This window comes from Babesia bovis, chromosome 2, assembly GCF_000165395.2.
Source record: "Babesia bovis T2Bo chromosome 2, whole genome shotgun sequence".
NCBI lineage: Eukaryota > Apicomplexa > Aconoidasida > Piroplasmida > Babesiidae > Babesia > Babesia bovis.
Genome location: NC_010574.1, coordinates 115,587 through 143,545, shown reverse-complemented (window position 1 = coordinate 143,545; position 27,959 = coordinate 115,587). Strand labels below are relative to the sequence as shown.

Genomic DNA, 27,959 nt, shown 5'->3' with positions numbered 1-27,959 from the left:
CTTGCAGATATGAATTACACCGCCATTTGTTACTAGTGTCTAGCGTGCGTCAATCACCTATACTCAGTATAGCCACTAACAATTTAAAATTTAAACAGCTCAATCTATAGAAAGAGTCACATAAGTCTGTGTCACTCTAGTGACTACTGGCATGATACCACGTCCAAGCGTGATTGACCTCCAGGTCTATACAGTGCTCACTCACATGTTGAGGAACGTCTGTATCTTATCGTTCAGCAGTTCTGCCAGTCTCTGTACTTCCGCAGACTCGTCATCGGCAAGTTCGCCCAGCACTGGCATTACGTTGACCACTGTGGAGCCCAGGTGGAAGCTTACCTTTTCCCACAGTGATATCAATATACCCAGCACCTGGCACTTGCAAAGCTCAGATGACGACACAAGCCCGTTAGAGAGTACGTTTTCAATGCGATCGGCATCATCTGAGCATGATGCCACGAGATGCACGAATGTATCTCGGAGTGTATCCGACCACGTTTGTACTTCAGCGCCCTCCATGTGGTCAAATGCGTTCACGGCCTTGCCCAGTGTTGGTAGCCACCGGTTTAAGCACATGTCCGGTACCGATACCTGCTTGGAATCCCAGGATGCCACGCAAGCACCGATTGCGCGGAGTGTGAACACTGCATTGGTGAACACCTTCCAGCGCACTGTGGCATCATTCCACTTTTTGTCGTTGGTGCATATTGCATCCAGTGACATTTCAAGCACGGCATTGAGGAACTCGTATATCCGGGGTACTATGAATTGCGCTGCTCCCGCCGCGCCATACTCCTGCAGCGTGGCTATGGCAACCCGCAGTAGCAGGCGCGTGCTCTCGTGCAGTGACATTACCTTGCAACTTTTTGCGCTCTGGGACCCCTTATACAAAGTGGCGATATGGTTCGTCAGTATATCAACGACTTGGCTTGACTTAACCTTGGAGAAGAACTGGACTGCATAGAGTATAACACTATCCTCAAAGCATTTAACTCCCGTTGAACTGCCATAATGCAGCTCCGGCTCGGCAAAGGCAGCGCTGTTAAGATCCAGGCGCAAAGGCGCTTCGTCCAGGTATTTCGATACCATGTTTATGCAGTCGTCGGGTGGCGTTGAACCGTCACCCGACGACTGGGAGCTCCCAGTATCGCTGCTGGCGCCAGCCCTTTTGCGTGATTTGCGATGGTGTTCCTTTGAACTAGACTCAAAGTCAGACAGCAGGTTGACATTGAGGAAGTACAGCTTCTCGAGATCTGCGATGTACTTGGATTTTACTTTATTGTAAAGCAAGCTGATGGCCATCAGGGTTATCAAACGCGAACTATCACGCATAGCACGTAGTACGTGGCTATATTCAATGGCCAGAACTAGTTTCATGAGGTGGTAGTATTTGCAGCTGATGGCGGCATAAAACGATAGCATGATAACCGCACGTGTAGTTATACCATGGTCAAACGCTGACCTCTGGTGCTCGACAATCGACTTTGATAGTTTCTCGGGGCTGGTGTTAACTGCCTCCTGGAAGATCTGAGTGCAGACCCGAGTAAGTCCAGGGTCATCTGGGATACGATCACTATGCGGCAAACTGAATCGCTCAACCAGAGGCACCTGGGCATCGAGGAACACTATAATATTGAGAATAGCCTCCAAAAGCTCGTCTCCAGTCCCTTTGCCATAGTTCTTGCGCAGCAGTAGCATCAACACCAGGACGCAGGCTATGAGGTCTCCGTTATTCGGGTGGCGATCCACTAGGTAAATCGTAAACTTGGAAAGCGCCTGTGACAGCAACACCACGGCCGCCATGTCAACATCCTGGTCCATTGGATGGTGAAGTACTACCACAATGCACATGCGGACGCTATACACAAAGTCCGTTGCATGGGCCAGTGACAGGCTCTTCTGCTGTTGCAGCATATCTAGTCTTGATATGGCCAACGAGAAACAGTTCATTGTATGGGTACCCGATAATGCAGCTGATATGCTCACCACAGCACGCCATGCCGACTTCCTGCACGTTGCTACCAGGGATGCAACTGGGCTGTCCTTTTTGTTACCCACGGGGCATTCGCAGGCTACTATAAAGTCTGACAGTATCTTGGATAGCCGGTATAGCACCGAAACAAGCTCATTGCTATACTTGGACCACTGAGATGGCAGCAAGATATCACGATCAACTGTGGTTTTCTGTCCGATAAACTTGCAGTACGCGCCCATAACTATGGATATGTACTCGCATACCCACGTCTGCTTGACGAAGTCGATATTGCAAACATCTGTCCAGTAGTTACCCTCGGTATAATCGCGATCGACGCCCGAGAAAAACGATATAGCCCCTAGAGTGAGTCTCGAGTAAGCCACGTGCGGGTTGCTACTGTATACCATGTTATAGATACCCCGGGCCTTCTTCAATATGGCGGGAACATACGTCCCAGAGTCGCTGGTTTCAGCACCTGGCGCGCATAGCGCCATCATGCCTTTACGACGCTTCTTCATGGTCGCCACCTCGGCAAACTCTGGGTAGTCCTTGAAACATAAGACCGAAATTGCCGAGGCCTGCAACAATAACGCAGTGGACCTGTACCTAATGTAACCCACGGATTTGTGGTTACTGAAGCTTTCAGCGTCGATAACCATATGCGTTATTTCCTGCGACAGCTCCAGAGCCTGGGAAACTATCTGGTATATCTCATAGGCACAGGCGTAGCGTGAAGCGGTATCGTGATGCTTGCTCAGTGACACGGAACGCACATCCAATCGTGGTACCCATGACGGGATATTGGAGTACTCATGGCTGCATGATGCCATAGCCGTGAACAGTAACTTGGAGAGTATATACCCCTGATCACGAGAAGCTCTAAGGTACTGCAAGCACTTTGTTATTGCTAATGAACTTGTTTCAAGCCGGCATATGTATATACACGAATATATACTGTAGCCAAGCCACTCCTCGTAAGCCAGGTCCATGCAGTGCTTTGACTTGCTTAGTCCAATGGCATCTGACATTGCATCCTTACGTGAGGAATTGGCTGGTGCCAGGAAGACCTGTGACAACTCCACAAAACGCAATATAGTGGCATCCGACTTGTCCGAGTCAAAGCACTGCATCATCATCTGGCATACAGCAGCACAACCAGTGGGACCAGCTGCATGGGCCACGTGAGGTACTTTTGTATCGCTAATGGAAGACGTCGCCTCACTTGCGTCAGAAACAGCATCAAGGTACGTCTTCACAGCGCACATTTTGTAGAGGAATGGATGGACGAAATCTAGCATCATTGGGCCATCTAACTGGCACATTGCGCGCAGACAGCGGCAAATGTCGTTATCCACCTTGCGAAGTAGCTTAATGTCAACTGTGTCCAGGGTGGAGCCAAACCTTCGGTAAATCGCGTTAATGAGTACAGCAATGTGCGATAGGTCAGATAGTGGCTGCGTGCCGCTAGAGTCATGCTCAGTTTTGAGCAGTTTCAATATGCTCTCCATCAATGATACCACTGATTTGAAGAGGAATGTAGCATTCCCTTCTTGCGTAATATCCACCGATGATAAATAGCGTTGAAGCATCATTGATGTTATCTTGAACCACGAATTAGTGCCGCGCTCATGCTGCATTATACCATTGATGGTGTCAGCCAAAGAAGTTGAGCACCCGTTGTCCACAATGGCCATGACGAACTTTTCACGCAGTGGTGCGTTGCATTTTTGCAGGGTGGGAAATATAGCAAGTAGTGGTTTCATACCGAATTTCACACTGTCATAACCCGAAGTTATATGGTCCAGGCACAGCTTACGCGTAGCGGCATCAAGGCATGGGAACACCTTATCGAACGCGCCCAAAAATACGTTGTGTACCTCTGGCTTGAGTAGCCAAAAACTAGATTGCGATAATGGATACGTGGCAATACCAGCGCAGGTAGTTACCATGCGGCGCAGCTGCGCAAGTGGTATATCGCTTTGGTCCAAGCGACCGCAGAGATCGCCCACTGCCTGGAATAGCTCAGGACATATCGTAGTACCAAAGGATATGTGGCGCCCCTGGAGAGTAGATAACGCCACTGATGCAGTGGAGGAAATGAGTAGCAACAAATAGCGATAGCAATCTTGTGGCGTGCCAAGGTCCATAGACTGGAGGTAACCTAAAAGTCCAGTAATACCAGATGTAAAGAACTCATGGAATTTATCCGAAGAGAGGCCCTCAGTAATGTGGCGAATTACCTCCAGGTTAAATTGTACACTAGTCCCGCTGAACGCAGACCAATATAACAATAAAGACGATATCATAGGCTCTTTGGAACATTGTGCGAAAAAGTGGTTCACGAACATTACATTGGGCAAGGAGGCATTGTTAGTCAGCAGAGCTGTGCAAAAGCGCTTCACAGTCTTCTCCAGACCCTTGATATTGCAATCGAGCTTAGATATTGCCTTGGAGTAATCCTTGCATAGGCTGTAGCCACAGACACTAGAAAATCTCCATATATGCTTCGAGGGAATCTCGACATAGGCTTGGAGAGCTCGAGATAACATGGAAACCGCGGCGCGACGCACCTGGTGGTTTTTGTCAACCAAAAACTCCAAGGCGTTGGTCATCACGTCCAAGATGAGGCATGTATTGCTGAACACCTTTGTGCGCAACAGCTCCGGAACCAGGTGACTTAACATATCCATGCATCGAGCGTACATCTTCATGGCACTATCGAGCTCTATTAGGGATATAAAGGGTAAACGCATAGTACCAAGGTCACTGGAAGGTGGCATTGATGATGGAACTATGGAACTGGTATACACAATATCCTTGAGCAACTCAGCAAGCACAGCGGGACCTGAAGCGATAACGTCATCAATCACACCATTGAATTTAAGGGACTTCGACACTGGGCATACCTCAACATAACTCGTGTTGATGTTGGAGTAACAGTTTAGACCCAGGGCGGAGCTGTTTTCCAAACTCCTCACGAGACGACCAAACTCAAAGTAATGCCTTAGCCAAAGTGACATTGAGCCTAGCATTGATTTAGGAGTCAAGCTAATAGCCTCCCTAAACAGCGTGCAGAACTCCTCACTAGACAGACCCAGCATGGTGTGAAGTAGAAGCGCCTCGCGACTAAACAAAGTGTCAACAGTAGCATCAAGCTCGGTTATCTCCATATCAGGCCTAAAGGAGTATGGCGCAGTAAGCGTGAATTGGGTCAAGAGCTTAAAACAACACCTAGTGAATGAATATGTCAAGTCACCCAGCATGATAGACTCCCGATATAGCTTAATGGCGTAACAAAGCACTACCTCAGTTATACAGAACAAGTGGTAGATTTGATCTGGAGTGAGGGAGGGAGCAGCCTGCTCTGAGATTCCCCTGGATCCTTCGTCATCCGTAGATTGACTGGATGAAGTCGGGCATTGTGAACGCAGTAACTCGCAAGCTTCATAGAGTCCATAGCATAGCATCCACTCGTTGAGCCATTGAGGGTCCCTCGATACGAGTAGCGCGTTGCTGCAACCAGCAGTAGAGGATAAGTCGCCATACGAAGTGTTGACGTACATAGTAGCACTGGAGACCTGGACCAAAAAGTCTAAAATAGAAAAAAGCAACGACATCGTCGAGTCGTAGTCCCGCTCATTTGGCGCGTTGCCAAAGTAAAGGCTGCAAATGTCGTCCAGAGTAGTAGGGATTCTACCAGCTTTGGGGTCACCTGGCAATGCTGACGACATGTCACTCCCACCATCGTGGTCTGATTTAAGAGCATTCGCCTTTGTAGGTTTAGATTGCCTGTGATGGGCCTGGATAATATGCAAAAGTGACATGAAGTGGTAACTACCATGGTACAAATGACCACGCTGACCCTCAGGAATGCGATTGTAAACTTCACTGAATAATGACAAACATTGGAATAACTGCCTAGATAACGGGTGGTCACGATGTAATACCTCAAAACAACGATCATAGAAAGGAAGCATCTCCAGCACAATTGCCTTGTTACGCATCTTGCAGACAATAGACGCCTGGAATACTAACCCCGAGCCTGTAAGTAATCCACTTATATGCCTCAGCAAAACCTCGCCCACCATATCCGCGGGTAATATAGAAATTAAACGCTGATTCTGGCAAAATAAAGCAGAGATCTCAGGGTCAGCAAGACTACTACGAACGAACTCCTGGAGCACGCTGCGGTCAACCAAGGATAGAATCTCAGCTGTAGCCACAGAAGACACCATGTTGTACAGTTGTAAACGAGTTGACGAAGGAAGTTGGGCGTCGGCATAGACTAACAGGGTCGGGCCTAAATTGTCACCATCCAGACTGCTGGGCAACGCAGGGCTAGCATCCTGCATAGACTTCCCAAAACAACGGTGGACCAGTAAAGAGAAGTATACAGAAGAACCCTGGGCTATACTATGACAAATCATAAGGAATATGGGTAACACCTCAGGAGATCTGTCTGGAGCTTGCACAACGCGATGTAATACATCCTCAACCACTGAGGGAAAGGTAAGATATAGACGATAGAAAAACTCAGAATATATATCCAGACGATCGCTGTAAGATGGGTTCAAGCTGATGCTCATAGAAGCACTGTCCCAGTGGAATAAAGACTCATCCTGTTGGCATGATAACGAAAATACAACAAGGTCGTCAATTAGTGTGTATAGCATCACGCGCATGTATACTATGGAGTGATCCAGACGAGAGAAAAAGTCAATAGTCCACCCTATAAGCTCAACAGAAGTATCCTGCCTGGGAGATGTGTTGCCCTGGTGCTTGTATAACCTAACAACAGACAAGGTCATCACCTTGCAAAAACGTGAAAAGTCTACGGATTCAGATGAGCCTATAGTAGCCCGGAAGACATTGACTAACGCGGGAAACTTGTGAAGGACAGTAATCAGACGGCCCACAATGGGACTGGGAAATGTCTCCAGGCGCTCCTTCTGCTGGTGAAGCAAGGCAAGCACAACCAACATGCACTCCTTGAACTTTAGCCTTAGCTCAAAACTTAGCACTTGGGATTCAGACAGTAACGTGAGCACGGGATCCAGTAAAGCTGAAACCACGGATTTCTGAACTGATATGGTCAAGGGAACTGTAGTGAACAAAACAGTTAATATGCACAGCTGGGCTGAATAATAACCTGACTTCTCAGGGTGCTTTACACCACTAAAAGCAGTGTTCAAAAATAGACGAATTTCATTGTCACCCAGCTGATTGCGATGTTGCTCAAGGTAAGCCAAACTCAAGACTGTGTAAAGTGGCAAATAGGCGTCACCACTGTTGCGCAATAACACCATGCGCTCTACAGTCTCACAGATACGTCGATAGTTGCTGAACGATTTCACAGTGGCAGCGATTATAACAGAACGAGGGACGTCAGCAAGACCGGAGTGCTCATTAGAAGCCCTCACAGTGGAAGATAAATAGTACAGTAAGTCACTCCCCTCAGGTAGAACGAGTAACTCAACGGTCTTCGCAAAGTAAGAGCTCTCGTGAATAGGTAACAGAGCAACCAGTAACATGCCGCCATAACGTGAACCGAGCTCATATTGGTAAATCAAAAAGTTAATCAAATGCTGACAAGGCTCATGATTCAACCAAGGTGTGCACGTATCCAAAAATAACTGTAAAGTGCTCTCGCAGTCAACGATCTCAGAATCTGTCATAAAGTCAATATCCTTGTACTCCCAACCAGTGTCCGAAGCATCGGCATCCGTAACAGAAGCGGTATTAGAAGTGCCATCTAAAAGACAACGCCTAAATAAACCTTCACATTGAACCATGCCAGGGTCAAGACCTAACAGATACTCCCAACTCTCTGATACAACAACACGGTTGTAATGCTCAGTAGAGGCGTAACTACGACGAAAACGAGAATAAGCCTTATTAGGCCGCACCGATAAAGCTTCTATCTGCTTGAATAACGATGTCATCGTTGCCACAAATATAGTTAAAAAGTACACGCCTTAACTTACATCGACGCTGTCTATACACAAACACCGGTATATATAACCCAGTGTTTAGATCAAAAAAACCAAGAAGTCACAATATATAACAAGTAAAACAGTACAAAGGGATCATAACCAAATTATACGTCAGTAATACGCAAAAGTAAAAGAATGAAGTAATCACGAGGACCTGCCATCACGAGTTGTAGCGATAATTAAAATGTGTATAATTTGGCAATACATTAAAGCCAATAACAGGGTCCCGCGAAAATAAAATCTAGGCTTAGTGATAAACAAGAAGGATATAATGTGGGATACACCCTCCCCATGTGGACGCTAGAAATCACAAATATATCTAAAAAATACTGTAGCTAGTGGTATGAGAAGGATAGAACCCTTGCACATTGACGTGATCCATCGCTTAGGGGATCGTAATTGAGTTTATCTCCAGGATTACACGGGTATGTATGGAACCATATCAACACCGGGCGCGACGAGAATTTCAGGGGTTATACACCCCCCGCATCTAGCAATGTGTCAATAAAAGAAGGGTTATATAATAGATACTAGCATTAAGGTGGCCAAATTTGTCTAAAGGCGGTCTTTAGTGGTTCAACTAAAAGTGGCTCTAGCAATCCCGAGTCGTATCAGAGCAAGTTGAATCCCTTAATATTGGATTATGTACATACACAGGAACTAGAAGCGAACGATGGTCATGCAACTGGAAATATATACACATTATCCAACCTATAGCGGTATAGAATCCATCTAGATTCTAACACACTTGAAACAAGATGAACCAAGAAGTGGATATAGTAGGCACTTATGCCAATGAACTGGAAACGCAGGCGTGCGTAGACTACGCAACTACAGTCATGAGGGTTCGTAGAGCGGCTGTAGAAAGGCATCACTGCAAAACTGTAGATGCCTGCTCAGGATATACCCTAGTGGCATCCTCAGAAACCTGTGATTTCATAGGGTGCCACAACTCATTTGCAGTGTTCACACTGTTGGAACAATGTCCAGTTAGAAAGAAGCAAGGATTGCGAAACGTGGCCACAGTGCTAATATCCATTAAATGCGAGTATGTAGACCTTAACGGGAAGTTATGTAAATATTTATTCCAAGTGCTAGTGGAGCATGACGTCTGCAACCACGGATATTTCCAACAAATGGAAGTAAATGTTAATGGAACGCTGCTCCTTCTAGCAGCGAAATCGGATGTATACGTAGTACGCGTGCCCAGTGAGATGGATGATAACACAGTGACATACGACCCTAGTAGTAACACATACCTCTACACCAGTGTACTACGAGCAGAGGTAATGCACGAAAAGCACTCTAACTCCAAAGGATACCCACATTACAGTGTAGTAAAGGCAAAGTTCCACCAGCAATATGCCAATACCATATGCATATTAACCATGGAGAGATTAGACAGGAATCCAGAATGTATATCACAAAATGGATTTAAGCATTCAATAACTACTAAAGGCACTAATAGAACTATATCAACTGGTTCCAATGTCCGGGAAAGTCAATTGGCTGGAACCAATTCAGTATACACAGAAAGACCCGATCACAACGGAGTTGATTCCGTGCAAAGAGCTACAAGCAATTTAGATCAAGCTTTGCAGAATAGCCACGAACTCATCGGGGTGTTACGGATATTCAACGTAGAAGAAAGTATAGATAACGCTTATATATACATGGAATTCAGTGAAGCCATGTGCAGAACTGGGACGAATGAAGCTAGTTATGACCCATATGCAGCACCCAGAGGAACAGTGGTTGACTTCTGCTGGGAAGCATACGAAAACGATGGGTGGAATAAGACATGCGTGTTTGTCATGTCGAACTACGGATTCGTCTTTGCATACTGCCCAGTGCTACTACCCGGGTGCGTGCACAGTTTCAGAAACAAACAACGTATCGTAACCAAGGCAACAACACTGATGTGCGAAGGATACCGCATGAAAGATGCGCCTCGACTGGATTCAATACAAACACCAGAAGATATTAGCCTCTTGATTAAAAGTCTGTCGGCTATAGAAACAAATGGATTCGTTAATCAACTGGATTACGTTGAAGAAGAGGATGGAAATGCCCCGGTTAAGCTTATACCCTCCGTATATAGACTAGAGACTACCGACGATGTGGACCACGGGAATTTCGAGTCGTTCACCGTGATTAACACAGAGCCACGCCTAGAACTGTTAGCAGCTGCAACGAATGGACGTATGGTGCTATATCACGGTAACAGCGCAATCAAACCTTGCACATCGCATTTCTACAGACCTGGTGCCAAAAGGGATATACAGTACCTCAACTATGTACATACGTACAATACACAGGGGCGATTCGGAGCGAGCGTGCAAGTATCCAGGGTTAATACCTACTGCGTGGCCCACTCCGCAGCAGAGACGTGCACAGTCAACGTAGAAGATAAGGAAATATCACTGCATAGACTGGTGAAACATCGAATATCCGGAAACCATATATTTACACACTCCCAACCTGTGATTGTAGCCTCGGATGGTCGACGGATAGGTAATCACGGCCTGTACATGATACAAGCGTTGTACTGTTACCTGACTTCGCACGAGGAGCTGAGGCACGTGAAAACTGTAGTGACCCAACTAGTAACAAACGAACATATTGATATTACACCAGCACTGTCTGACTTGCCATCGTCACAGACCAGGGAACTTGATTTTAATGCACCCAAGTTGCCCTCGCAATTACAACTAGGAGATGCAGTACCTTCCTATCTGCAGTACGCCAAAGAAGCATTAAACAAGACACAATCTATGTTTACAGAGGCACGGAAGATTACACGCAGTTCACAGGATTACAAGGAGGTAGGTTGGATCCATGTACTGCCTAATCTAACGCACAGAAAACTGTAGCTCTTGCCAAGCAACTTGGGACCATTGATACTGAAATAATGCTGAAACTTAAGACACAAACGAGATTAGGACAAGTGGTACAGAATTCAGTGGATTCATTCAACGTTGTCTACACGGATATCGCACAAGTGCTGAACACATTACAGGAATATCGCAACAAGGTCATTAAACTAAAGGAACGTGCAGAAGCCGTGCAAAAGGCAGCACGAGATATCAGGGAACGTCGTAACCGGGTTATCGCACTGGAACGTGAATTAATGCGCCAAAGGCTGCAAGAGGCAGAAGTAAACCATCTCAACGATCTTAGCACACAAGTATACACAAGATGCGCAGATAGAATGCGTAGATACATCACATGCAAAGCAACACAGGCAGGAGAAACCCAGGGATTCCGTGATTGTGTCAAGCGAGTTGTGGACGAATGGATATACGACACGCTCAAGGCCAACGTGGAATCCATGGAACATACATTCACACGGTTACGTGACCTAAACAACCGCGCATTAGAATTAGATTGATATGGAACTGCTGTGACATAAATTATAATGTAGTTACAATAGAACTATGTGCAATGTACTGACAAAGAAATGTAATCACACGTGTATATGACTTGCTATAACAAGGACGATATAGTTAACACAATGCAATAGGAACTAACATGCTAATTGGTACCATTTTAGTAATATACATTAGAAACCAGTTATCCAACGTAGAAAAAACTAATGTTGCTGCGATTCACCCTCCACGGACAATTTTGATACACGCTGACGCAGGAATAACCAACCCATCGACATCTGCGATACCACAAAAGCAACGGAACAAAATAAAAGCTGAAATGTATATTCAAATGTATCAAACAACCCACCATATTGTAAGTGTTGTAACCCTTCATCTCAAGGCCATACGCATAGAAAAGCCAAGCGGCATTAGCTACCACAAAAGCAAATATAGCAACACGCTGCACAAGCAATGCGCCACGTGAAAACACATGCTTAGACAAAACCAACGGAAGCAGACACATCCACCAAAGATGGTATTGACATGTGATAACCTTGTTCAATGCAACGAAAGATACAGTCTAAACATAATGAGTCAATAGAACAATGACATACCTGTAGAAACATAGACAACTCAAGGTCACGGTGACCCAATAAACCGTAACTAAATAGGCAAACGAATTGCGGAATAAAGGTCAAAATATTGTTAATCTGGTGGAATATTGACATGGAATTAACGGAACTATACCTTCTTATCAGAGTCAACCAAATGATACATCAAATTGAAGAATATAGAAAAGTTATGCCTATGGTCCTTGCGCACGTAATGGTACAAAAGAGACTCATAAAGGAAGTCATCACCGAAGCTGTAAATATTTAGTGTATACAGATACAGAAGATAGATCAACGATAGACACATGAAACTTGAATAAATGGGACAACATATCACCGAGACGATACATAATTCGCAGTACTACAACCGTCCCAGATTTGTAGACGTTCCAAGTGTATAGGAATAATCGGGACTACCGGGCATATAACGAAAAAAACCTACCAATAGTAAGAAACAATGGTGCACAATAAAAGGACAGAAATGCTCACAGTACCAAATACAAACAGGTTGTGGTTCACAAAGCTCGATATGACATTCCAAATCTTCGTTAAAAGAGAACACTTGCCTTTGCTGATGTTCTGCAAAATTGGTTATCATTACAATAGGAACCTACCATGTCACCAAGGGAAAAGTATAGCACAAAAGGAAGTGCATATATCACGGGATATATCTTGAAGTGTACAGCAAGACCGTAGCTACGTAATATTAGAACAAGATGTAAATCACCTACAATATGGCACCATAGACAATCTGACCACGACGAACGAAGTAAAGAGTAGCGATAACCAAAAAGCATATGATGCAGTCAGCATTGCCCCGAGTAGAAATGATTATTACAAATGGATTCAATAGCCATAAAGAAAGTAAGTAGTTGCTCTTGTACTCCAAAAGACCTTCCAACATGTAACCAGCAAGAAGGTCAAAAACAGAAAATAACAACTTCCCAAAAGAACGGTGAAGGAAGACGTTAGGAGTAACTAATAATGCACTGAAACAACGTTAAGATAGGATACCAATAAACCTACAGCAAGGGTGTGTAGCGATATGTATGACGGTCGTATACAGATTCACCCTTGAGCAATAGACGAGCTGCATCAGTAAAGACATTATAATCAACGTCAGTGTACTTGACCTCAACTGAAAATACATCATCATATCACAAAAATGTTAACGTACACACTGTGTCATGGACAGAGCTGTAAATAGCCAAAAATACATGAATAAAGGTAGATGCTATGTAAAGTAACACACGAGGAGGAAAATAAGTCTGAATCATGTAACCCACAGGGTCACGGTCGGCCAAAGGGACCGACCTCAAGAAATTGTCAAGCATGGCGATAAATAAGATGCTACTGGTGAAAAAAAGAGTCGTACTGCGGCACCACGACAGGTCACACACCTCATATCAACAAGGACATAAACTCGAAAGTTACACACAAATAGTGATTGCTAGTGTGTTAACAAATAAGGGAACAAGGTTAATGCCAAAGGAAGGTATAGGCATCGTAATTATATGGCACCCATGTGAGCCAAAAACAGTAAATCCACCAACACGTACTCAGTTGCTTAGTCTCATATACTAAACACGTGGGAAATTGCAAAACAACGAGCTTAAAAACAACATCAAACAACACCTGGCAAACTGTCATGTAGTGGACAGAACAAGTCCACCAGGTGGCACCAACGACAAGGCAACAAATCACCAAGGCATGAAGTACATATAGCCAGTACAATCATAGGAAACGAAAATGTGAGGGAATCGCCGCAGAACTACGGAAGAAAGATCTAAACCAGCACCTTATGCCCGACATCCTTCAGAGAAATATAAGAGACGTGGTTTGAATGGATAGGAAAACGTAACCAAATACAAAATAATAATACATATTTCTAAAATATAATTAATCGAGCTGCCAAAGAAGCAATTCAATCGCATCAGGTCAACAGCACAGGACAACGCGCATTAAAACGCATGCTCGCCCCGGCCATTCTCATTACAAGGCTAAAGTACCAACAGGCCAGAAGAATGTGACAAAAAATATATATGCAGCATTCAAAGATTAATGTAATAGCAATATAATTATTTTAAACAACAGCGCCACAAAGATTAATGGTCGCATAATTATGGTATGAGTTGTCGTCGGATGTTAGAAGAGAGGCTTTGAGGCAGTTGAAACCAAACACGCAAAGGACTCTCACAACTCTGATATTTTGATATTTTCTAATTAATACGCAAAAACACCTAAGAAGGTAACGCTGTTTTGCGAAGGTAAGATTCCACAAAGCAAACAGTACCAACTCAAAGGATCAGACGCCGAAAAGGGCGCAGATGCGTAGAGAATAACATTAAGGCGTATGAAGGAGAGCTGTTAACCACACTAGCAAAATGGATGCTGAATTTAATGCCTTAACAATGGATGACTGCTCCGACCTCATCACCAGAGCGTTCGGAGGAACCAAGCTGTCACCCTATAATGATTTGTCTTCACTATATGATTACACAAGTAATGTAAACATGTTCTCCAATGAATACCTACACGGTGGAGACTCTAGCGGAGTGAGCACCGCCAGGTCAGCATTCTCAAGCATGGTCTCCGTAGAAACCACCCACGTAGACAACAATTATAACCTTGCATGGTCAGATACTGGCGAAGTTCACACCCCAAGGCAAGCAGGAAGCAATAACAATGTCGATGAACAAGATGCAAAGCTGCTCAAAGTCATCAAGTCGTTATTTACCCAGAGTATGGTAGATGTTTTACGAAAATATGTAGACGAACTATATCAAAGGGATTTAATAAGCTTGGAACTTCCGCCTGAAACCGAAAAGGTACATCTGGATGTAGATGCATTACGCACACGCATATTCGCGGTAATACGCAAGTGCCTCACTAACAATACGGAAATAAACATTGTTCACATTATAGAGACCATCAGAGAAAAGTATGAAACCACTTTAATAGAAGAAGTACCCAGCTTCGGGTCAATAACACACGCAAATGGATACTGCAAACCATGCGTATTCGCAAATAAAGCAGTCAACTCATGCAAAAACGGACTGGATTGCAACTTCTGCCACTTTAAACACAGGATCACACGAAGGAAAAACGCTACCAAAGAAACACATGATATCATGAAGCAGAGGAGAGAAGCGTTGTGGAAGGAACAGCAAGGAGGACTGACCTCGCCGCTACAGATGCAAGCTTATCTGTCATCACAGAAATTCAACAGGCAGCTGACGCAGTCACTGGATAACAAGGATCTTTTCAACTTCTCAGGTATGTTGTAACACACTAGTTACTAGCTAGCATAACTTCAGTGTTGGCCAATTCCGTGGATACCTGCACTGTCGAATGTATGACTTATGTTTCTGAATTCCATTTCGTTGGTATAGGGGCCGTGTATACTGTGTTACTCCATCGGGAACCAGTGCCCTCAATACGATCCCTAGTCTAGGTTATTAGTGTCCAATGCAATTGGTCCGGTACCCTGCTTTGTATAGTCTAAACGCCATGGAGCACGCGCACAAGTGATGTACACTTTTCGAAATAATCCGATACATGAGGATATATGGCTAATCTTCTCTCTGATTGTGACACAACGTGTGCTGCGTAAGCGTGGTTGAGTCTTCCGTCATCTTTGTAGAAATTATATTCATGCGAATGGTCTGTTCAGTGATTCCATACCCTGAGTGACAAAGTGCATTCCAATTTACTATTCCCATGCGATCAAAAAGGAAATGTTACGTGTAGTGGTAAATACATATGTTATTTCGTGTTCTGTTGCATATGTTATGCATTAATCGGGAAATATAAATACGTGCAGCCACAAGAATGAGTCGGTCGTACGAAGATGTATTCAGCACGTCGTACGCAACTGCAGGGACCTCGCCATTGTCAGCTCTAGAGCAGTGCAATGAAACGAATAGCGACCTAGAAGATGCATTAATCGCGAGATGCGTAGAGTTCCTGGAAAGGAAATATAGCACGCAAAAGAAAAAGTGATTCCGTTAAAAAAACGGAAACGCATATATATATATATATATATATATATATATGCGCTAGTAACGATGTGCTGAGGCCGTAATGTCTAGTTAAACCCAAACTGGGGAACATGAATACCACGGTCGCGTAGGCCGACTACACCAAACGGAAATATATTAAATAACACAAATGTGAAAATTATGAACGTCCCAGGTTTCATACCATTAAATAATAATGAGGAGGATGCAAACAATGAAATGCATACCTACCTGCACTTATCCATACTATTGACAGTTATGACAATCGTATTGCTATATGGCTCCAACATATCAAATCGCGATATCGCATATACGGTAAGAAAGTATTATACATAGATGTGTACAATGATATCCAGAAAAGAAGACCGACAGGACTCAAACTGACGGAACTGTCTATGCCAACGATAAAGATCAAACTACACAAATCGTTGACACTACCAAGGACAGTATACCAACTCCCAAACCTCGAAAAAACAATCAACATAGAGGCTTCGAGGATAATAGATATCGAAAAGAACAGTACATTAACATGGACTAGAAATTCACCAACCGCAATTAACCTATACCCATCGGTTAACCCATATGGACTTGCAGGATTATATATGAACTCAAACAATGAAGAATACGGTTATACAGCACTACTCAGATTGCCATACGAAATATGCAAAGAACAGACGTATTCATGGACATGCCAAAAACAGGATGAATACGACAACACATACTGCATAGTTGTCATGCAGTCAAAGTGGCTTGAACCGCTCCTCAAGGTAGCACAAAACGCAGCAGAAACACAGACAATAGACATTACAGGTAAGACATCACGTACGATGTCACAGATATGGCAGGGCGGATGGTCAAAGGCACATTCTGCGGAAACCCAATGCTACAACGAATCGCAGCAGGAAATAATGCCGTATACCTACTCAACCATAAAAACGATCCCAAAAACGTCAAAAGTGACCACCTACTGTGTAAATACAACACCGATGCAAAAGAACTGTCACTGTGTTACGATATCAGAATACGAAACATGGAAGCAACCATGCCACAAGCATTGATATACGTCCGACAAAATGATACACTAGTATGTCCACAATATATCGCAGACGAAAGGCTTCACATATCTACCTTCGATGGACAAGAGCTAAATGACAAAGTTATGTACAAGCCCTTGCCAATCAGTAGTGGTAAGTACGCTAAACTGGAGATAATAAATGAACAGGATTCCTTATACACACAGATTCCTACGAAGGAAATGTTATATTCCACGGAGATCTCTCAATATATGAGGTCGATACTGTGCTAAACCTACAGACAGGAACCGACGTCACAATTAGTAGCTAACAATATGTAAATATACAAATAAATTTTATTTTAAAAATAATATATTAAAATGGGAACTGCAGCGCGCCCGAGGTTCGGCCATTCGGTGGACGCTTTCATCGCAACAGCAGAACACGACCAACCGAATGAACAAAACCAAGGTGATACTGACCACAGTACCCCCGAAATGGGCTCCAGAGAGAGTAAAAATGTATATATTGATACATTAGAGCTATATCAAAGGAAAATCAAACTGAAAGAAAGAATAACAAAGTTAATACGTCCAAGGCAAGGTGAAAATGTAGATGAAACATACGAAAAAATCATAAATGCAGAAGAATCTAAACAAGTAATACATGGAATATGGAATATGGAACAAAGCGATAGATTTTGGAACACACTAATGAAGGAAGATGAAGTCAACTTCCCATTAGCTAATATCAATCCAGCAACTGTCTACGATTATGCTACGGGAAAATGTAAAACAGAGCTCAATTTTAAAACAACACATTTTAAAGCACTTCTAAAGGATAGGATGCCAACGAGGAGTGATGAGGCTATGAAACAAGGACATACACAAGACAAGGAACTTGTGTTGGCCATGTTTGGTGGAGCTATACCGTCAGAAGAACAAATGCAAGCTTGCAATGGAAAGTTAAGCATTTCCAATATACTAGACAGTAAGTTAAACGTATATGTAGTCATCTATGAGTAGCCATATACGACCTTGAGGTATCAAACGAACTGTACGTAGTAACGGCATATCCAAAATGTGGAATGTGGAATCCAGTGCAGACGAAGGGGACGCCATCTGCCAGAGCATTCCACGCTGCAACGGTCATATATACTGATATAGATACTCCATTTCTCTGTGTAACTGGGGGATTTGGAGAGCAACGGTCACTCACAGATATGACCTTAAATGTCCTGCCGTTACAAAACCAAATGGAAGATGCAAGTTGGATAGTTGTCAATGTCACAGGAAAGTTGCCAACAAATAGATATGGCCATGTAATGGCACAGGTAGGAGAGTATCTAACAATATTTGGAGGTACCGATGGTAAAGAGTTATTGAATGACCTCTGGGTGCTTGAAATGAACACAGGCAGCTTCGTGGACGGATCTAGGGTCTCTGCAAATGAATGGAAAATAGTAGATATTATCGGACCGGTGCCTTCACCAAGGTCATTCCACTCTGCAGTGAAGATAGGAATGGATCCACCAAACCCACTCATTATATACGGTGGGATAACAGATGACGATAGCTCCAGATTATACGCACTTGGGATGGATAACCATGGAGAGTTGAGATGGGCAATACTACCCATAACCGCCAAAGGACCCATAGAACGAAGAGCATTCCATTCCATGACATACGGAAACGGAGAGATCGTCATCACCGGTGGAGAGGATTACACATCAGAGTATCCTACAGTACACCAATGTCTCGTATACCATATGGAAGCGCGCGAATTACAATTCACCGAAGAATCACTACCATTCACAGGCCATCGCAGCATACTTATAAACAGAAGAATGTCACATTTTGGTGGATTAAAAAATATTGCATCCACAGTATACCTGGAGCATATCGCAGAACCAAATACAGGTGATGAAACACAGGACATAGCAAACACAATCGAAAGAAACTACATAGAAGAGATAATGAATCGACTCAGAGAAGCTGAAGAAGAAAGGATAAATAACACGACAGAAGAACCGTGCAAAAATTCAGTATGCGCAATGCAACATCAAATTAAAATACCAGATGTGGAACACCCACCAATACCAGTGACATCAACCAGACCACAACGCCAAGCAGCTAAAATATGCGCACAGAAAATCGAAGAGGCAGCAGCAAGAAGCCTGGCAAATGAAATGCAGCGCATGAACGATAACAACCTCGAACCAACCCAACCCACAGAGCATTCAACGACAACTCAATAAGTCACTTAAGAGGTACACTAATATTTAAATGTAACAATTACACGGAAGCTATATGAATGACGACCTATGGTCCAACACGCAATTAATGCAACTAAAATAGTTGCAATATTATAGAATATACACCTATAGGTATATAAGGAAGTCATAATGTAACAAAATACGCATATTAACTTCATTGATGAGTTAGATAATAGAGCAAGGTCATAACAAATGCGATAAGGGCCATTAAATATCGACAACGTCCAACGTTTCAAAAGCAACTACTCCTTCCAACGGTGACGGCAAGCCGTACATACGAAAAACTGAGTCATGGGCTCGTCAGCAGAACGAGTTTGGATGCTCATGAAATAAGCTTCCTTGTTATGACACGAAGGACATACAGCTGTAAAATTGTTTCTAAACAGATAAAGTATAACCTACCAATAATCTTAGGCGCGTGCTCAAACTCATTCACACTATGAGGAGAACGAGGAATCTCCTTCTCAAATTGAGTGTACACAGTAGACTTGTGGTAACGACGCGATATAGGTAGCTCGTAAACACAACGCATACAAGAAAAGGTAGATGTTTGAGGAGGGTTGCAACTAAAAAACAATACACTGTGACAAAGCGGACAAAATAACGCCATAATATCAAAATAGAATCAACACACTAACATTAAGAGGGTGATTCAATAACACCCTGAACACGACGCCTGATGCCCTCAATGGAATCAAGCATACGCTTAGAGCGAATATAAGCAACACGCTCGTGGGTTGTGGCCGCAGAGCGAGAAGCACTACGCCGCGAACCCGCCTTGCGCGACCTGCGCTTCTCGCGAGATGAAAGAAAGTCACGAAATGATGACATGCGGTCACGCAAAAGCTTACGGTTCAACCTAAGACTGCGCTTACCTTTAACGTGAGAACGAGAATGAATCTCAGGAACGAAATCCTCCAAAATGTAACCGTCAAAGTCATCGCCACCACGCAACTTAGACATACATGTAGTCATCTCAGAAGCCGGTAAAGCAGAATGTTTGGACATAAAACGCATAATACCGTCATAATCAGGCGTGCGCCATTTAGGTTTGAACGTACTAGACACAACAGGAGATAACAGCAGATTGTACGCCTCACGATTGGGAAAGTCACTCCCAAATGACCAATGCATCCTATAGTTTACATGAGATTCCTTGTAAGCTTGCTTAAGAGGGCATGTATCCTGTGTTACAGTGGTAATATCACAATCACTAGTAGCCCAACGACGGAATTCATACAAATCATCAAAGGTGGGAAATGCTTTTATCACTTCTAACGCGTTTACCACACCTATACCTCGGACACCAGGCGTGTAGTCACAACCACATAAAATAGCCAAAAGAGCAATCTCATTGCGACCTAGACCTAGTTCATGCAGTATACGGTCGGCAACATAGACCTCAAACACGTTACCACTGTAAAAGTTCTTAAAAACGCGCTTCGCGCCAAAAGCTAGAGTATCCGAATCATCTGAAATTACACCAAAACAGAGCCCTGTGTTGTTCAAATGAGCGCACTGAGCTTCAGCCTCCGAAGGAGCAACAATAAAGGGAACACCAAATAGATCAAGCAATGCTGGTACCTTGTCCCACTCATCCATACGATACTGACTCCTATCCATACGCGAAATTTTATTCTCCATTTCGAGAAAATCGCGATATTGCCAGTCGTTGGTATACAGCTGAGTAGGTTCAGCATTATCACCCACGTTTGTGGAGTCAACTTCCAAGGGAGGCACACCAGATATTGGTAACGGTGTTCCTGAATCACTGGTTTCCCTTATACACTCCTCCGTTTCACTGGGCGGTCCATTATCTGACGCAATGTTAGACTCCGAACATGGTAACCCATCTGTAGCATCACCATGGAGAGAGGAATCCGAGTCAACGGCATCCCAAAGGTCCTCATCATCCAGTGGTATATTGCCGGGTGAAGAGGCAATGGATAACGATTCGACTTTAGAAGCGGATAGGTCTTTCGTGTCAGAAATATGAGATTCACGCGACGAAACAGATGAACTGTCATAGTCAGAAGTATTGTCAGATCCTGAGAACTCACTAGTACTGGTCAGAGTGTCGGAGTCTTTGATTTCATTAGATTTGGGTTCCACATCTCCCGGAGTTAGTGGATGCGCCGACTTGGCCATATCAGACCCACAGGTATCCGTGGTTTCTATTAGTGAGCTATCAGGCTTATCAACGTTCAACCCTTCCGGTAATTCAGGCGTATATGGTGGATAAAGTCGGTCATCCATTTCAGACTTGATAGGGTTTTCCTCAGTAACGTCAAATTTGTCCAATGTGTCAACAAACTGGTCACGCTCGAGTTCCTCAAACTCGTCGGATTCAGACTTAACAAGGTCTCCGAATATATCACTGTCACGCATGAACAACGAATCGTCGTAAACCTCAGGTTCAGGCTCAGACTTAACTACCGTATTTAAAGGATTGCTGTACAAATCAGGTGCCATATTGCAACTCAAGTCATTTAAAAAGCCGCGCGTACGACGAGGTCTCATAAATTCGTTACTATTGTAGTCGAAAACAGGGCCAGTAGCATTCTCCTCAACAGGATTTTCGACAGAAGCATCGGGATCACTTTTAATCAAACCATCAGGTAGAGCACGCGTGGAAAGAGAATGCTTAATTTTCTCTATCTCACGGTTAATCTCAACATCACGAAGGTAACTCTCAACCTGTAAATTCGAAAATGCACTTAAAGAGGATTTCATTTGCTGCAAATTAACACGGTCATCATACATCCAGGCCTCCTTTATCTGCTGCATAATCTGATAACGCACGTCAGCAGGCAAACGCTCATAACTCTCAGGATTTATCCTACAATCCAAAGGAAGCTCTACGCAATTTTTAGAACGATGCGAGCCCCTGCTGGAATAACTATAAGGCGAAGAGGTAAAATAAGAATCATCGATCAGATTCTCAGTGGTATCAGCATTAATCTCAACATTTGTCCCAGACTGCTGACGCATCTTAAGAGCAGTGTAAGACCTAGGCATAGCCAAAATTTTGGCATTCGAACCATTACCAGTTGCATCATCAGTAATTACCTCAGCCGACAAAGCTAAGTCTTCAACAAACTCATCATCCGAAGAAAACAAATTGTCATTGCTGTTCACAGTTGGAATGTCTGCAATAGCAAGAATGGGTGAATCTGAAGGAGCCTGCTGATTAGTCTCACTGACGTCCAAACCAGAGGATATTTTGCGCAATTCACGCAATGGAATAGAAGGCTTCTTCGTCATAAAATTAGTGGGCTTGAACAAGCGCTTGTTATTTGGTTTAGCAAGGTGCTTCATCTGAACAGCCAAAGCCTTGAATGCAAGCAACTTCAAGTTTCGCGTGCGCCGAGCACGAGACATATTACGCATCAACAATGTACGACGCTTAGCACCGGGAGTACGCCCGTCAAAAACAAATATAGGATATATACGCTTCTCAAGCAAGTAACAAATACGAAGGAAAAAGACACCATATATGTCATTACCACGACGAAGAGCAGCCTCAGAAGCAAGACAATGGCTTATCCAAAAACTAGCATCAATAGCAACCTTCTTACCACGTAACAACTCAACACGCGATGAAACCCCTGCAGCCGCAACGGCGTCCCACAGCCCCTTAATACCCATCGTCAGACAAATCAAACAAGGCAATCGCAATAGACTATAGGGCTTCTATCTCTAGCACTTTCGCTAAATGTGACGAAGATGGCCCATCTACAGGATGTTCCCAGTAGAATCCCTCTACTGCCCTTTACCGATGTTCTTAGCAGCCTCAGCAGCAGCTTGAGACAATATGGTGTGGGCCTCGTACCTGAAAATATGAGCATGAAACAGGATTTAAACATACATACGATCCATGCACTTAGCAATACAAATCTGTTCGCTCTTGTTCATCACTTCACCAAACTTGTTGCCGAAACATTTACCAAAGCATACTTTCTTCACTTGCTAACACATGCTAAGACATATTCAAGGGAAAACTAACGTCATTCAGCATAGATAGAACGAGTAGGTTCAACGCGGTGTTCATGTCCGCAGAATCGAAAGAAGATTCGCGTGCCATAGTTAGAGATAAGTGCCTCTATCAGTAGCACTAACGATTTTTACTATTACTACTACCCTAAAGTGTAATGTGTCATGGATTGCTGATTATACAATGCCGCAAGAAGTAACACCAGAGATGAGGGGATTAGACATTTCATAATAGAAGGCACAACAGACTGCCTATTAATAATTACCCAACGGATATTTCACAACTTTCAAATTTAATTTCTATCGTACATTACAAAACAAAATTGATTATACGAATTATTTGGCACTATTAATGTCAAAAGGTGTGTAGCTATTGGAGTTACAGACTAATCACCAATCCAGCATAACGACATTTGGGTTATTATTTACCAAGAATTTAGCATTAAGAACCATCATTAAGAATTTTCAAAATTAGGTGTATGCAATCTGTCACAAGAAAGAGAGGGTATGGCCATTGAGCCTTATATAACCCAAGCCAAATAGACAGTAACAACGTTGGACAAATACAGGGTACACATCGTCGTGAATTATCTCAGATTGGCATATATATCGCAATAGAAACCTATGAATAAGATTACATCAGAGAACCATAGATGAATAATCCACAGCAAATGAATAGTAATGAAAAGTATGATCTCGACGCCGTGACCAGACGCATGCTACAAGAAGTCGCCGATGTCTTTGCAACTAACTGCATAACACCCTGGCAAGCAAAAGACATTGGCGAGCAATATATCGGGACAATAAAAGCAGATGAATTCGTACATGTAGCCAGGCAGCTGGGATTGGTATTTACCGTACAAGAAACTAGAGCATTATTAAGACAGTTCAAGAAGCATCATATTGATTATATAAATATAGACCAATTTGTACAACTAATCAATAACAAAGTTAAACAGGACCGCGTAACCATAAAGTTGGATACATTTACTACTCCTAGCAACATTATAGCGCAAAAACTGGAGGATGTATACAATGTACTAGATTGGCAAAAACAAAATAAACTCACAACAACGGATTTAAAACACTTTTTAGGTTCACTCAACGAAGGAGAATTTGGACAAAAAGATATAGAAACACTATTCAGGAATGCAAATATTAAGCCTAAAAGAAACATTACAAAGGAAGAATTCGTCAAGTTGTTTGTTCCAATCGAAGATACTGCCTATCTATCACTAAATGTCATGCATAAATGATGGAAGAAGTGAACCCAGTTCCGGTGTCAAACTCTGACGGCTCCTGTTCCCAATCGTTTCCACAGGAAAGTGATAAAAAACGATTACCAAGAAGTCAAAAGAAAAAATTGGCAAAGGAAAGATATAGGGAGAAAAGGAGAGAGAAACGACGCGAAAAGAGGAAGGAAAGAAATCAACGAGAAAGTAGGGAACTAAAAAAAATCTTAGAAAATATGACTGAAGGTATGCCAATAACTGTTCATCTAAAGCAATTATAACCCATAACTAACAACATACAGAACAAAAAAATGAGTATTTAGCTGATAAAAAGCGGAGAGAGGCTCAACTAAAAGTACAACAAGAAATATTCCTACAGGATGCGCATGACCATGGCATGCCAATTTGCCTGAATCTTAATTTCTATACCATCATGAATGAAAAGGTTGGTTGCGAAATAACTGTACTGATGATACTGAAGGAATTGAAAAGCTTAGCAAGACAAGTTTCCTACATATATAGCTGCATCAAAAAACAACAGGCTAAGGTAATACAACAACGATTGGGAAATGTAGCCCTCAGATAAAGCTCATATTAGCCGGACTAGATAGTAACAGCATATTGTATACCTACTTGCAATTATATGATATTGATAGGTGGAAGGTAAGCAAATATCGCAGGAAAAATATAGAAGTCAGGTGCACAAGCATGCTCAAGATTACTGGGATGTTATCGATAAAAAGGAAATAATTGTCCTCTCACCAGATGCGAATGAAGAAATTGAAATCGTAGATCCAACAAAAACATATATTATCGGAGGACTAGTAGACGTTAACGTAAAGAAGAAGCTAACATTAACACAAGCGGTTGAACACGGATTGGTGACAAGAGCGCTACCAATCAAGGTGAGCTCGGTGTGTATTGACGAAAAAATCACAGAAATATTTCCCAAACTGTAAGAAAAAGATACTGAACATATCCGCTGTGTTCGGTATACTCATTATGAGGGCAAATAACCATACGTGGGAAGAAGCCTTTCAAACATGGATTCCCATAAGAGCACGCAGAGATAACACAAAAGATATTATTAATTAATATAGTCATGTTTAAACGGGCATACCTGTATGCCTGTACGGCACCTACACCAAATGCTGACGTCAACGAAGAAGGCGACGTCACGCCAACAACATTAGATAGCGAAACAGAAACGAAAAATATATCTAAAAGAGGAATAGTAGATGAACAGATATCTGTGCAAAAGATAGACGATGAATCGCATGAAAGTTAGTGAAGATAAAAAGTAGAATTGATAACAATCTATAGGGAAAACATTCATAACGTTCGCACCAAAAGGAAAGGTGGCAATGTGTAAAGCCTGCAAAGGCAAAACTATGCTCAACGAAAACAGCATAGATAAACATCTTAATAGCAAGGTAAGCTTCATAGTAAGAAGGCTTAGATCACAGCCATAAATTATAGAAGAATAACGAACCATAAATATGATAACGCAGGCACATAAAAGGAAAGTGAAGATGTTCGCAAAGGATACAGAAGACGCAGATAAAACGAGAAAAGAATTCTTGAAAAGAATGGAATCAGTGGAAAATAGGATGATGCTATAAAATGCACATGCAGTTTGATACGAAAACGTAGTCGATGGTGTATAAATGTCAATAAGGCACGTATTTACGGTCCGAGTTCGTCATCACTTTAACGGTACCTTGGCGTCATGCGAACCATCCCCATACATAATCTTTAAAATAATAAATGAGTACATAAATAACGGCTTTAAAGTTGATCGCAGTGTATACCGCAATAAAATATCACGTAGAATCCGCCTACACATCGGTCGTGTGTGCTCCTATCATAGCGACACTGATATAGCGAACAAACTCCGTACAGACAATTTATTGTCTATATGCTCACTTTTGTATTTTTTTAGTTATCGCATGCAGTCTAACGTCAAAATAGACAAAATTTTGGCACTCTGTACCTGAAGAAGGAAGGTAATAAGGAACGGGCGTAAAGATAGAGCTCTGCTAAAATGTCAGCAACCGCGTCGTACGCTGATGATCATACACAAACATGTTTCGAAAATGATAGTTACTTCAATTTTACGGGGGAAACATTAGAAGGTAGCCCATCGGCCATACAGAATTCAATCACTCCAGTTCACACACAAAGCCCTTCACGTGATTCCGAGAGGAATATACGCCCCTCAGATGATAAGCATGGCGAGCTAAATCCAGAGGAATTAGGTGTGTTTCACTTTTTACTAGACTCATGAATGTAGATGAGATGATAATTAGGAGAAAGAGTGCACTTCTTAACGCAATCGGACGCTTCAAGGCGAAATACCCGAATCAAATGACCTTGCCGGACTATATGATGCACGCCTATGTAATATTGTATACAAAAAACGAGAATACACTCCTAACCTACGAAATAATTACGTCACATACAAAAATAGGTAAGCATACATATACAAGTATATACATAACGCAATGTCATTTTGGTTCTCTTTGCTCAAGGCTGCTTGATAATCCATGCAACAGCGCCGATGGCCCAAAGTGTTCAACTTTTTCTTACCAAATGCATTCCTTGCATTGTCAATGTTAAAACATGTGCAGACCCGTCAATATTGTCTAATATAATGCGATCCCAAACACTATCAAGGCTAGAACAAGAGGAATTTGACCTTGATGCTGCTGGAATATTTAACGCAGATTTTGAAAATGACGAACAGCTAGCAATATTGGACAAACAGTTCACCTGGTTGTGCCAATGTTGTTGCCAAGTCGTGGACGAAGCGGAAGATGTGACGGTGACGCAACATATGGAACAGAAGAACGGGAATAACGTAGGAAGTAACGCGGGTGACGTAAAGTCAGGTGAGAAAAGTAAATCAAAGGAAGACGAAGGTCAAGCAAAATGTACTTCCTTTAACTTTGCTAAGTTGGTGCCAGTAGAAAATCTCCCCAACGATGTTATGTACGAAGCACTAAGGCAACATGGAAACAGGCTCATACAGCGCAGTCTATACTCAGCACCACGTAGACTATATGCGTCACCAGGCTGGTCTTCTAACAAAGATGCAGCAGCCAGACTTAGTTCGTCAGCACCTGAAATGAGAGGCTTCGTAGATGAAATACAAAGGTATTCAGTGGATGCCAACCAACAAGAGGAATATTACGGAGAGGAGCGTCGGCTTTCAGTTAGACAGTCAGCATTACTCAGGAAAAAATATCTCTAAAAGGGCCAAAGCAACTGAAATGCAGACATGACGTTGTCCTGTACACATCTTATAGACAAATGTAACAATATACAACCGAGAATTATTCACATAAAGCAATATCCCGATTGATAATTGAGTTTTAATTATGTAATAAAATAACCATTGTGTCACTCATAATGATGACATTTCCCGGTTTCCTGGGGGTGTCATGTGTAACGTAAGGAAATCTAGAACAGAAAAATTTA

The 27,959-nt window shown here is 42.8% G+C and overlaps 13 protein-coding genes across 13 annotated transcripts; 8 read left to right on the top strand and 5 right to left on the bottom strand.

The window, feature by feature from the left end:
• Positions 1-151: 151 nt before the first annotated feature.
• On the bottom strand, positions 152-8,144 carry BBOV_II000570 (uncharacterized protein). The gene has a single exon (XM_001609535.2). It carries the CDS (start codon positions 7,912-7,914, stop codon positions 202-204), a length of 7,713 nt encoding a protein of 2,570 aa, XP_001609585.1. The 5' UTR covers positions 7,915-8,144; the 3' UTR covers positions 152-201.
• Positions 8,145-8,678: 534 nt separating this feature from the next.
• BBOV_II000560 (uncharacterized protein) lies at positions 8,679-11,391 on the top strand. Its single transcript, XM_001609534.2, has 2 exons — positions 8,679-10,790; positions 10,829-11,391. Exons 1-2 carry the CDS (start codon positions 8,724-8,726, stop codon positions 11,354-11,356), a joined length of 2,595 nt encoding a protein of 864 aa, XP_001609584.1. The 5' UTR covers positions 8,679-8,723; the 3' UTR covers positions 11,357-11,391.
• Positions 11,392-11,535: 144 nt separating this feature from the next.
• BBOV_II000550 (phosphatidylinositol glycan Mannosyltransferase (PIG-M) family protein) lies at positions 11,536-13,700 on the bottom strand. Its single transcript, XM_051767587.1, has 9 exons — positions 13,125-13,700; positions 12,974-13,085; positions 12,679-12,936; positions 12,562-12,643; positions 12,390-12,526; positions 12,084-12,201; positions 11,951-12,046; positions 11,704-11,916; positions 11,536-11,668 (listed from the first exon to the last, which is right to left on the bottom strand). The coding sequence occupies exons 1-9, from the start codon at positions 13,279-13,281 to the stop codon at positions 11,558-11,560; spliced, it is 1,284 nt and encodes a 427-aa protein (XP_051623096.1). The 5' UTR covers positions 13,282-13,700; the 3' UTR covers positions 11,536-11,557.
• A 131-nt stretch (positions 13,701-13,831) lies between these two features.
• Positions 13,832-15,974, top strand: BBOV_II000540 (uncharacterized protein). The gene is made up of 2 exons (XM_001609532.2): positions 13,832-15,223; positions 15,771-15,974. The coding sequence occupies exons 1-2, from the start codon at positions 14,332-14,334 to the stop codon at positions 15,947-15,949; spliced, it is 1,071 nt and encodes a 356-aa protein (XP_001609582.2). The 5' UTR covers positions 13,832-14,331; the 3' UTR covers positions 15,950-15,974.
• A 127-nt stretch (positions 15,975-16,101) lies between these two features.
• BBOV_II000530 (putative integral membrane protein) lies at positions 16,102-17,332 on the top strand. Its single transcript, XM_051767092.1, has 4 exons — positions 16,102-16,281; positions 16,323-16,776; positions 16,812-17,153; positions 17,189-17,332. Exons 1-4 carry the CDS (start codon positions 16,129-16,131, stop codon positions 17,308-17,310), a joined length of 1,071 nt encoding a protein of 356 aa, XP_051623095.1. The 5' UTR covers positions 16,102-16,128; the 3' UTR covers positions 17,311-17,332.
• On the top strand, positions 17,295-19,276 carry BBOV_II000520 (Galactose oxidase central domain family protein). Its single transcript, XM_001609530.2, has 2 exons — positions 17,295-17,969; positions 18,005-19,276. Exons 1-2 carry the CDS (start codon positions 17,360-17,362, stop codon positions 19,234-19,236), a joined length of 1,842 nt encoding a protein of 613 aa, XP_001609580.2. The 5' UTR covers positions 17,295-17,359; the 3' UTR covers positions 19,237-19,276.
• Positions 19,277-19,431: 155 nt separating this feature from the next.
• Positions 19,432-19,949, bottom strand: BBOV_II000510 (DNA-directed RNA polymerase Transcription factor S-II (TFIIS) family protein). Its single transcript, XM_001609529.2, has 2 exons — positions 19,657-19,949; positions 19,432-19,618 (listed from the first exon to the last, which is right to left on the bottom strand). Exons 1-2 carry the CDS (start codon positions 19,862-19,864, stop codon positions 19,497-19,499), a joined length of 330 nt encoding a protein of 109 aa, XP_001609579.1. The 5' UTR covers positions 19,865-19,949; the 3' UTR covers positions 19,432-19,496.
• BBOV_II000500 (XPG I-region DNA excision repair family protein) lies at positions 19,876-23,002 on the bottom strand. The gene has a single exon (XM_001609528.2). The coding sequence runs from the start codon at positions 22,900-22,902 to the stop codon at positions 19,894-19,896; it is 3,009 nt and encodes a 1,002-aa protein (XP_001609578.1). The 5' UTR covers positions 22,903-23,002; the 3' UTR covers positions 19,876-19,893.
• BBOV_II000490 (Tim10/DDP zinc finger family protein) lies at positions 22,997-23,508 on the bottom strand. The gene is made up of 3 exons (XM_001609527.2): positions 23,261-23,508; positions 23,123-23,223; positions 22,997-23,086 (listed from the first exon to the last, which is right to left on the bottom strand). Exons 1-3 carry the CDS (start codon positions 23,336-23,338, stop codon positions 23,017-23,019), a joined length of 249 nt encoding a protein of 82 aa, XP_001609577.1. The 5' UTR covers positions 23,339-23,508; the 3' UTR covers positions 22,997-23,016.
• Positions 23,509-23,816: 308 nt separating this feature from the next.
• On the top strand, positions 23,817-24,503 carry BBOV_II000480 (uncharacterized protein; the record flags this gene model as incomplete). The annotated part of the gene is made up of 1 exon (XM_001609526.2): positions 23,817-24,503. Exon 1 carries the CDS (start codon positions 23,901-23,903, stop codon positions 24,501-24,503), a length of 603 nt encoding a protein of 200 aa, XP_001609576.2. The 5' UTR covers positions 23,817-23,900.
• On the top strand, positions 24,500-25,579 carry BBOV_II000470 (tRNA (Guanine-1)-methyltransferase family protein; the record flags this gene model as incomplete). The annotated part of the gene is made up of 6 exons (XM_051766999.1): positions 24,500-24,725; positions 24,782-24,924; positions 24,961-25,026; positions 25,062-25,142; positions 25,178-25,384; positions 25,419-25,579. 6 exons carry the CDS (start codon positions 24,500-24,502, stop codon positions 25,572-25,574), a joined length of 879 nt encoding a protein of 292 aa, XP_051623094.1. The 3' UTR covers positions 25,575-25,579.
• BBOV_II000460 (Zinc-finger double-stranded RNA-binding family protein) lies at positions 25,577-26,127 on the top strand. The gene is made up of 3 exons (XM_001609524.2): positions 25,577-25,762; positions 25,803-25,912; positions 25,991-26,127. The coding sequence occupies exons 1-3, from the start codon at positions 25,582-25,584 to the stop codon at positions 26,099-26,101; spliced, it is 402 nt and encodes a 133-aa protein (XP_001609574.1). The 5' UTR covers positions 25,577-25,581; the 3' UTR covers positions 26,102-26,127.
• A 145-nt stretch (positions 26,128-26,272) lies between these two features.
• Positions 26,273-27,786, top strand: BBOV_II000450 (uncharacterized protein). The gene is made up of 3 exons (XM_001609523.2): positions 26,273-26,737; positions 26,773-26,949; positions 27,110-27,786. Exons 1-3 carry the CDS (start codon positions 26,524-26,526, stop codon positions 27,730-27,732), a joined length of 1,014 nt encoding a protein of 337 aa, XP_001609573.1. The 5' UTR covers positions 26,273-26,523; the 3' UTR covers positions 27,733-27,786.
• Positions 27,787-27,959: the final 173 nt, after the last annotated feature.